Raw genomic sequence first — 10011 nt, forward strand, 5'->3', positions numbered from 1 at the left:
TGAAAAGTTTTACGAGCCAATGATTGTACGAGCTAACCGCAAAATGAAATTAAAAGTTTTACGAGCCAATCGCAGAGGAAATTAACAATTTCACGAGATACGTATTTAACTTTATGAACGTATTTATTGTACGTATTTAACTTTATTATTATTAAGTTATGCCCGTCCTCCAGGTCCTCTGTATTTTATTTGCCCTTTGTTATTGTTTTGTTTTTTGTTTGTATCAGAATGACCAAATAAAATTGATTGATTGAGATACGGTAGATATGATTCATTTGGCTGGGCAACTTATTTCCAGAATGAAAACATTATCTTGCTGTGTTTTATGATTCATTAATAAGTGACACAGAATACCTCTGAAAGGTCTTATGAAGAACCTAAAGGCATGAACATAACTAGAAAAATTATTTGAATCAGTTTTAGGTGGAATTTTTTTTCTCTCACTTCTCAGTCACGCTCCAGTGATTTTAGGTCATATCTCGAGAATGGTAATAGATAGGGATGTCAGATTTGGACTAAACGAGGTAAATAAAGTGAAGTTCATGACGAAAAATTTCGTCACGATTGAGTGAACACGGACCCTGAAATTGATGGAAAGCAACTTCCATTAAGAGTGATCAGTTTATGACGAGGTATTTGAACTACTTAATGAATTAGTGCGGACGAATTTCCGCCATTCGTCGTCGCAACGACTCTGTTGCATCCATCCAACTCATAATCAAACATCCACTTTTTTACTACTCAAATCCTTTCTGTACATTTCCGCTGGCGGGTAGCGAAGCGACCTCCCCTGGATATTGCCAACCGCAAAAGGAAATTAAAAAGTTTTACGAGCCAATCGCAGAGGAAATTAACAATTTCACGAGATACGGTAGATATGATTCATTTGGCTGAGGCGACTTATTTCCGGAATAAAGCATTATCTCGCTGTGTTTTATGAATTATTAATACGTGACACAGAATGCAACGGCGGGTTATTAATGTGGCCCAAGACATACGACTCTATCAGTGTATGACTTCATTTTAGTGTATTGGATTGAAGGAAAAGCTCGATATTGCCGATTTTGGCCTATTGTGGGCCTCTGAAAGGTCTTATGAAGAACCTAAAGGCATGAACATGACTAGAAAAATTATTTGAATCAGTTTTAGGTGGAAATTTTTTTCTCTCACATCTCAGTCACGCTCCAGTGATTTTTGGTCATATCTCGAGAATGGTGATAGATAGGGATACAGATTTGGGCCAAACGAGGTAATTAAAGTGAAGTTCATAACAAAAAAAATTCGTCACGATTGAGTGAACACGGACCCTAAAATTGATAGAAAGCAACTTTCATTAAGAGTGATCAGTTTATGACGAAGTATTTGAACTACCTAATGAACTATAAAGTGGCCGGGGGCAGCGCGCCGGACGAATTTCCGCCATTCGTCGGCGCAACGACCCTGTTGCATCCATCAAACTCATAATCAAACATCTACTTTTTTACTACTCAAATCTTTTCCTTTACATTTCCCCTCGCGGGTAGCGAAGCGACCTTCCCTGGATATTGCCAACCGCGAAAGGAAATTAAAAAAATTTACGAGCCAATCGCAGAGGAAATTAACAATTTCACGAGATACGGTAGATATGATTCATTTGGCTGAGGCGACTTATTTCCGGAATGAAAACATTATCTCGCTGTGTTTTATGAATTAAAAGTGACACAGAATGCAACGGCGGGTTGTTAATAAAGTCTAGTCTAGAGAATATTTATGTATTTTCCTCAACATTTGAGCACTAAAAATATCAAAAACGCATTTTCAGACGGACAACTCACCAGGCCTCTCTGTAGTAGGGTAGTCGAGTTGTCTCTGGTGAATTGTCCGTGTAGTCGAGTTGTCCGCATCCCTTGTTAATGTGGCCCAAGACATACGACTCCATCAGTGTATGAATTCATTTTAGTGTATTGGGGCGGGCTTTGGGCTAAAGGAAAATCTTGAAATTCAGATATTACGGTACTGCAGCAGGTTCTGTAGGTCTGCTTCTTTGGGAAGCTAGTAGCTCCTTCTTGCGGTTGCGGTGTATTAATACAATAATAAGTCAGTGAGTCGGAAGGATAATATTACATTTCAGATCATAATGTCTGAAAAAGATGAATGTTCTGCTAATAATGACCCCAATCTGGCCGGGTCCTCAGAACAAGATGAAAGTCTTGGAGCTACAGGAGGTGCCGAATTGGAAAATGGGAATATAAATTTCCTTGAAAAGTTTATGGAACAATTGAAGCTCTTCAACAAACCTGCTCAAGAAACAGAGGATGAAAAACCAAAGCCAGAGCAGTTACTTAAAGAAGTGACATTTCAAGGAGTATCAGATTATATTCAATCTCCCAAGTGCAAAAACATTATTGTTTTATCAGGAGCTGGAATATCAACATCTGCCGGCATACCGGATTTTCGAAGTCCTGGTAGTGGTTTATACGATAATCTGCAAAAATTTGACCTTCCTTCTCCACAATCTATATTTGAAATATCGTATTTCAAACAAAAACCGGAGGCATTTTTCACCTTGGCAAAGGAACTCTATCCAGGTTTGTCCTTTTTTCATATTCTTTTGCTTTACCATTATAAACTATTTGAGAGTTGGATATGAAAAACAGTTGGCGTTAGTCTACCTTGCTACTGAAATCTCTGATTGGATGGTCTATTAGTAAGTTTCATATCCTATCCATATGCAAATATCTTATTTCAGTATTTTGCAAGTCCAAGCAAATTCACCTTAATAATGGAATGTTTAATGATATCAATTATATAAGGCAATAAAAAATAGTGATGAAATTGTATATCATTAGTATAATATCCAATGATGAAGGAGGAAATTGCATTTCATTGTTTTTAACAAACCATCCCAATATAGACTGCAAAATCAAAAGCTACACCAAGTAGTTCTTTGATTTTAACTCGATTGATTTACTTATGAATCTAACATATGAGATCTTTTTTCTAACTAGGCGAATTCAAACCTACAATTTCACATTATTTTATCAAGTTACTGGAGACGAAAAAACTTTTATTGCGAGCATACACTCAGAACATAGATACTTTGGAACGGGTAGCTGGAATCAGTGATGACAAAATAGTGGAGGTAAACTCTTTTAATCAAATATTCAAACAATACTGAGCTATTTACTGCCAGAGAATGATAGCTAAATGACATTTTCTCTTGAGATTGTATATTCTGGCCAATATCATATTGCCCAAATTCCATGGAAGCTTTTATAACATTTTTTGCTATCATGATATTCAATTTATATTCTTTCTTGTAAGATTCCAGGGAACGTTTGTTATTTCTTCATTAATACAATGGTTTTCAGTCACAATTTATACCTAGCAAAGCTAGAATATAGGCGGTATCATTATTATCAGAGGTGGCTTTATTGGTTTATTCTCGAGAATTGAAATGAAAGTGTGAGGGAGTTATAATACCGGATATACTAATTTAGATATCAAATTTATTAATTTTTATTGGTGTGGTTTTTTAATTCAAGGCACATGGAACATTTCACACATCTCATTGTTTATCTTGTGGAAAGTCTTACACACAGTCTTGGATGAGAGATGTTATTTTCAAAGATGAAATACCGAGATGCACTGATGAGTCATGTGGCGGACTAATTAAACCTGATATAGTATTTTTCGGTGAATCTTTGCCTCCACGATTCCATACGAAAAGAATGGTAATTGTAGTATTACTGATATCGAGTGATATGCAAAACAAAACATAGGTGATAGGTTTGAAATTTTATTGTAGCACGTCATTGTCAATATTCAAATTTTCTGAGATGTTTTGCATCTTGTTATTTTTTATTTTTTTGATTAGCTTTCTTAATTTTGTGTGAACGAGTATTATGGGTGGCAAATTCGGAAATTACATTGGGAAGTTGACATTTTGTGTTTTCACTTATAGTAGGTAGTGGTTCCGAATATTTTCCTAAATAATTTTGTGTAAGTGAATGTATGCCTCGTCATTTCTTGTATTGGTAAGTAGGGTATTGAAATAAGTAATATCTTATTTTAGGAAGATTTCAATAAATGCGATTTGCTCATTGTCATGGGAACGTCTCTGAAAGTTCAACCTTTTGCATCTCTGGTTGACTCTGTACCTGACACTACACCAAGGTTATTGATAAATAGGGAGAAGAGTGGAAGCGAAGATGTCATGTTGATGATGATATTCGGTGGTGGAATGAGATTTGATGATGAAGATAATTACAGGTTTGATCCTTGCTTAGCTGCTTTTTTACCCTTGTCTTCATACTTATTCTTTAATTTAAATTTTTCAAACATTCAGAGATGTTTTCTGGGAAGGGAATTGTGATGATGGTTGTCGTGCATTGTGCTCTCTCCTGGGATGGTTGAAAGAATTAGATGAACTTGTTGAAACTGAACGCAAGAAAATTGATGAAGCTAAAACGAAAATGTGAATTCTTGTAAAAAAATAGTCTATAGTTTTTCATTCGCCAATTCTAAGATTTCATATTGTCCTGTATCTCTCAAACATTTTTTACTGAAGTAGGAATCATGATTTTTTGTTTGTAATCTAGATAGCCTATCGTGCCTATTTGTAATGTAAGAGGTCGGTAATTTATTCAGACCTCATAATCAGCATAATAAATGATAAAAACAAGAATAAAAACATAATTATAGAGGTCGTCAAACTAAACCTATAATTAAGTTCAAAACTAGCAATATTTTCGAAGATGATCATGTGATGGATGGTCACGCGTTTGTTTAACCACAGTTTTGTTTTCTACTGATAGATATTTTTGCAATATGCCCACAACCTTTCCATATGCAAACTTAATGTTAGAGTTTAATATCAAGTAAAACAGAAAAATAAATTTTACAATCACTGTGAAAGCCAAGATTTTCTTTTAAGTTTTTATCTGATTTCCTGAAAAATTGGGTTACGTTTTTAATTTGTGCCCAATGTTTTAAGCAACTGAATTTGTTTTTATGTTTCGCACATGGTGTTCCAGTGAACAGCACTTTAGCCCAAGTTAGTATTATAAGTTATTTAGATATACTTCTAAAATATATAATAAAATCATTGCCTTGTCAGCAAATCCTTTCAAATGTTTGTTCTGGAAGTTTTGATGCATTGCTAATCCATGATCAATCCATAATTAGTCTCCCAGAAAATTTTTTGGCTTGATGGAAATTAATTTTTCTGCTGATTTGCTATTTTTCAAGTTATTATTCTATTTTTCACATTTCAAGCAAGATTTAAATATACCAGAGATAATTTTTAGCTGTATGATATGCTTTTATGTGTGGATTTTAACTCCGTAGTATTATGTACTACAATCTATTTCATGTTTGGTAAAGTTAAAACTGTAAATAACTAATTTTTGTTTTAAAATTTCTGCATTTTATATAAAACTTGAGAGTGTTATGCAATATTACTTTGTAATCTTATTAGTAAACCAGTAAGCCAAATACATAAATATGTCGTCTGTAGTGACAATCAAGCATTAAGACCATCAATTAAAAGCACTCAACTGTGGTTGGATTATAGTGTCATGGAAATCATTGGTCGAGTGGCGGCCAGCGATGAACTAATTTCGCTGTACGTTTTCATTGAGTCTCTTGTTTTCTCGCGTCTCTCTCTTGCTGGTAGTCCTGAACCGGCATTCACACAAGAACTGTCGCATCCATTTTCATAAAGTTAAAACCATCGAGGGTTTCCGTTGTATTGCGGTATCGTTGAGCGGTAGCTCAGCTCTGTAAGTTGCTCTGCAAGTGCTGGGTAACGATTCGCTGTAACGCGAATTTTGCAGATCTTGCGATGCTTTTGTTTAGTCTGAATAGTTAAGGTATTTCACAAATATCACGCTGTTACTTCACAAGCTATTCAAACTTTATTTACTTTGGAAAAAATGTCGAAAATAGTTTTCTTCCTATATTACGAAAATTGTACAAACATATTCGTTCTAATCGCACTGCTCCAGAATTGACGTGTTCCATAGTCTCGTTGTGTATCTGGGCAACTCGCGCCCAGCATCGCTCTCGTTTTTGGACACGTTTAGTGGACATAACGATCGTTTCAATATTATGTTGTTATTGTTATTTGTCTCCATCATTTTTAAAAAATCGCTTTTCTCTTCGAATACTGGACCAATTCTTTTGAAATTTTCAGTGGGTAAAAATAAAATTTTTCTCCAGAAGGCTATTACTTTTTCGCCAAGACGTCATCAAAATTATTGCCATTGGGTGGCGCTTTGTGTCCATATATTTGAGCATAGCTCTCTTGTTTTTTTTTATATGTATGCAGGATAAAAGTTTTAATTTATACAAAGCTATTCCTACTCAACAAAAGCAAACGAGCTTCTCGCCGATATTTGGTTTGATTCATTTCATTCCGTTTAACGACGGCAAATGACAATAAAACCTCGTTTACTTCAAAGGTTGGTCTCTATGTCTGTAAATGTTCACCTGTGCAAATACCCATGGGTGCTAAATGCGAGTGCAAATTGCCCGTGGATGCAAATGACCTATACCTAATACAACGCGAAATTACAATCATGTATATTTGTTTAAATGATATAATTTAATACCCCTGTATGTAATTAGTAATTAAGTAACCTACGGCTACGGGTCAAGTACATACGAGAGAGATCATGGCGACGTCTGCTGCGTACAACGACGTCATATTAGTGCTGTTCATTTGGAAATATTGATGTTATTTTCACATCGCTTTGCTTGTGTGGCGTACCAAAATTGATATCACCACTCAGGTTCTTTCTGCCAGCTTCTTGGACGTTGTAATTGCTATAGATGTCGATCACAAAATAATCTTCTTGCGGTTCCAAATACAGCAGAGTAACTAAGTTAACTAACTAGATTAATTATACACCTGTAAGAACTTAATACAACCAAATACTCCAATAAGAAATACAATAAACAAATAAAAACATGAAAAACACAGTACAAATACCGTAGGATACATACGTAACACAAGATACGGAATTGGTCTATGACGTCACAGTCATGAACTATTTACTTATAATGGGATACAAAAACCGGGTAAAACATACCTAGATATACATAAGAATAACTAGTATGACACTAAAGATACAACACAAATCCTATCTTATCGACAAACAAGTAATATACATGGAAATACGCATAGAAATCACACAGGAAATAAACTGCGAAAATAGACTAGTTACGGAAGTGTTAAATACAAGCTAACTAGGGAACAGAGCTATGCCCAACTGGAGAAATAGTAAACCTGTACTACTAATATCATTTTACAACAATAATTACACAGATTAACGGCACGAAAACACTATAATAATAACCCAAAAAACAGAGAAATATCTACACTGCCGGCAGTCTGACCAATGACATTAAACAACATGATAGGCAACTCTGACGTCACTCCATAAGACTACAGGCAAAACATTGTATTTCATGATACGCTCCAATGCACATATTTCTCGTCGCCTTTCGCGTCCGTTTTCCGCTCGCTTTTGCTACTCGGCGTCTTTTTTACGTGTAGTACCTGCCTTTTTGCGCCTGTAACGAAACAAAATAATCTCTATATCTAAGAAGTTTTGCTTACTTGGAAAGCTGGAATAACAGGCAAGCTGTAAAGAGCAATTCTGGACATCATAGACGTTTTTTTTTATCAGAGAAGATTACAAACGCGATAGCGGAAAGATTTGTGTGGAACATTTTGCAGATAATGACAAAGTTCAAAGTTAGTAATTTTAATGTTTGCGCTTAATCTTTGAAATTTCATTTTAAGAGGGTGTCATACAAAACTGTGCTGCGATACAATTCCATAACACAAAGTTTGCACCTATCGAACTTGCTTTTGTAGGTGAATTTATTAGACATATTACATATTCAGTTAATCGTAGGTAACATTGCTGGTACATAATGCATCATAGAGGTTTGTTTAAATTTAGGAATTTAGCTCATAGCCCACTAATTAATATTATCTTCTATGCAGGAGGTTGCAGGGCTGAATTCAACTTGCAGCCTTACCGATCACCTGACGATGCTCATTTAGTTTGGCTCGAGCAAGTCTCCTTGAAATGCTTGTGTGGATGGAAACTACCTATATTTTTTGCCTTCCTCCGATTTTAGACAAATTTATTCTGAGGGATTTCGCTTATAATTCTCACTGATTGTTGGCTGTTTATAATTCCTATTGATTGTGAATTCTGATTATAACAATGAGTTGAAAATTTTTTTACCTAATTTACTGGCACCTTTTTCTTGTCAATACTCCAAGCTGAGGTAATAAACATGACAATACATTTATGTCATCTGGAAGCAAAATATGCACACTAATTAATAGTTTGGCACATTGAGATAATACATCATGACAGAAAATACAAGTTAAAGATATGTATGACCATCACATGGTAATTAAAATTAAAAAAAATAATAGGGGCTGTGGAGTATGGAAAGTTCAAGACAAAGAAAAAGACAAAAGTTCATAGCTCATGAACTCTCAATTTTGCCTCCATTGCTTTGTGAAGGCCAATATATTTCGAGTGGCTGAATTGGTTTACCTTTATGATAGCAACGATTTTGTATATAATATAGCGAGATTATTTCAATTTAATTGAAGTGATATAATCTCCCAAAGCAATGCTCGAATCGTCTAGAATAGATCAGTGGTGTCAAACTCATGGGTTTTCGAGAGCCGCATTGCATTTTGAAAATTGTAAAAAGAGCCGCAAACAGTTTTTGATAATGTATACTTAAAAGATATTTTTAAGATAGTTTTAGTTTGTGACATATATTGTGATGCAACTAAACAGTTGGATTAAGTTTTATTATTTTCTTCAATTTCAAATGCAATTACATATTAATATTTGCATTCCACTATTATTGCAACATTTGCAAGTTACAGTATTTATTATAAAAAATCGTAAAATTCTATGTACAACCATCAAAATTATTTTTGAACGAGCTTTGAATAAGGAAAGAATAATACATACACTAAAAATAACTTAATCTAAATATATGAACCTAAAATTAACAAAAATACTACAGTATAAACTCAATGTTTTAATAATTACATTTGTCCTGGCGTTTGGCATCTTTTTTGTGTCACCAGCATACTAAGGCCAGTCTGAAATGATTTTATAGTACCAACTCTAACTAACGAGGCCACATGATCATGGGTTTATCTGGATCTTCACGAATGTTTAATTAATTCCAGTAATGCAAAAAAGTTACTTTTATCATTTCATGTATAGATCAGTAAAAAAACAAATGACAGATTTTTTCGACAAGACATTTCGCACTACATTGCGTGGCATAGGATTGCTTGAATTATTATTGATATTGATTTTTAGTAACTAAGTCGTTGTATAATTATATTAATATACAAACACATGGAAATTTTTTGTTCGAAGTTGGTCTTCGAATTTGTCATATTGACTGCTGACTGCTGATTGTGTTTTTTGATTGTATTGATGGAAATATGACAAATTAAACAATGTGCTTCAGAATTTTGTGAAGAGCAGAAATGTTACAACTCCCATTTTCTTCGAAAATGCCACCTTCTTCATGTACTTTGCGTTTAAATTTAATTACTCAAGTGTTTTATTCAAGTATTCTTTTGCTAGCTTGATGTGTATTCTTAATTGGGTCAAAATGTGGACAAAAAAAATCAATATTCCAAAACTACTTTCAGTAAATTGTTTTCTGTGTGAATAATCAATTTCACTTTAGAAGGTTTGAAAAATCTATTACATTTAGATAAAAAAAAAACTTCCAAAATACTATTACAATTATTGTTAATCGAGGGCCGCACTGGAAGTTCTCTGGGGCCGCGAGTTTGAGATCCCTGGTCTAGATTGAAGTTGTTCAAAAAATATATGATAGTATTTTATCATGAATGATGATTATACCCCTTCCGGAATTTCTCCTATAGTACTACCAAAAGTTGATGAACAAATATAACACAGGTGCAGTGAGGTACCCGTAATCCTCATTTCCAAAGCTGTT

General features: G+C 34.3%; 1 protein-coding gene and 1 long non-coding RNA gene across 2 annotated transcripts; both read left to right on the plus strand.

The window, feature by feature from the left end:
- The first annotated feature begins 911 nt into the window (after positions 1-911).
- LOC120342801 (NAD-dependent protein deacetylase sirtuin-2-like) lies at positions 912-5508 on the plus strand. The gene is made up of 5 exons (XM_039411782.2): positions 912-2567; positions 2988-3121; positions 3525-3713; positions 4055-4251; positions 4328-5508. Exons 1-5 carry the CDS (start codon positions 2117-2119, stop codon positions 4458-4460), a joined length of 1104 nt encoding a protein of 367 aa, XP_039267716.2. The 5' UTR covers positions 912-2116; the 3' UTR covers positions 4461-5508.
- Positions 5509-7370: 1862 nt separating this feature from the next.
- Positions 7371-8247, plus strand: LOC144420952 (uncharacterized). Its single transcript, XR_013474800.1, has 2 exons — positions 7371-7741; positions 7997-8247. It is a non-coding gene; the product is annotated as an uncharacterized LOC144420952 (long non-coding RNA).
- The last annotated feature ends 1764 nt before the right edge of the window (positions 8248-10011 follow it).

The sequence above is a fragment of the Styela clava genome, chromosome 3 (assembly GCF_964204865.1).
Source record: "Styela clava chromosome 3, kaStyClav1.hap1.2, whole genome shotgun sequence".
Classification (NCBI taxonomy): domain Eukaryota; kingdom Metazoa; phylum Chordata; class Ascidiacea; order Stolidobranchia; family Styelidae; genus Styela; species Styela clava.

What these genes read in the sequence shown, in the direction of transcription:
- LOC120342801 (XM_039411782.2), top strand. Translation starts at nt 2,117, where the DNA reads ATGTCTGAAAAAGATGAATGTTCTGCTAATAATGACCCCAATCTGGCC. An exon ending in GTGATGACAAAATAGTGGAG is followed by an intron (nt 3,122 to 3,524) that starts GTAAACTCTTTT and finishes TTTTAATTCAAG; the next exon opens with GCACATGGAACATTTCACAC. An exon ending in GATGATGAAGATAATTACAG is followed by an intron (nt 4,252 to 4,327) that starts GTTTGATCCTTG and finishes TCAAACATTCAG; the next exon opens with AGATGTTTTCTGGGAAGGGA.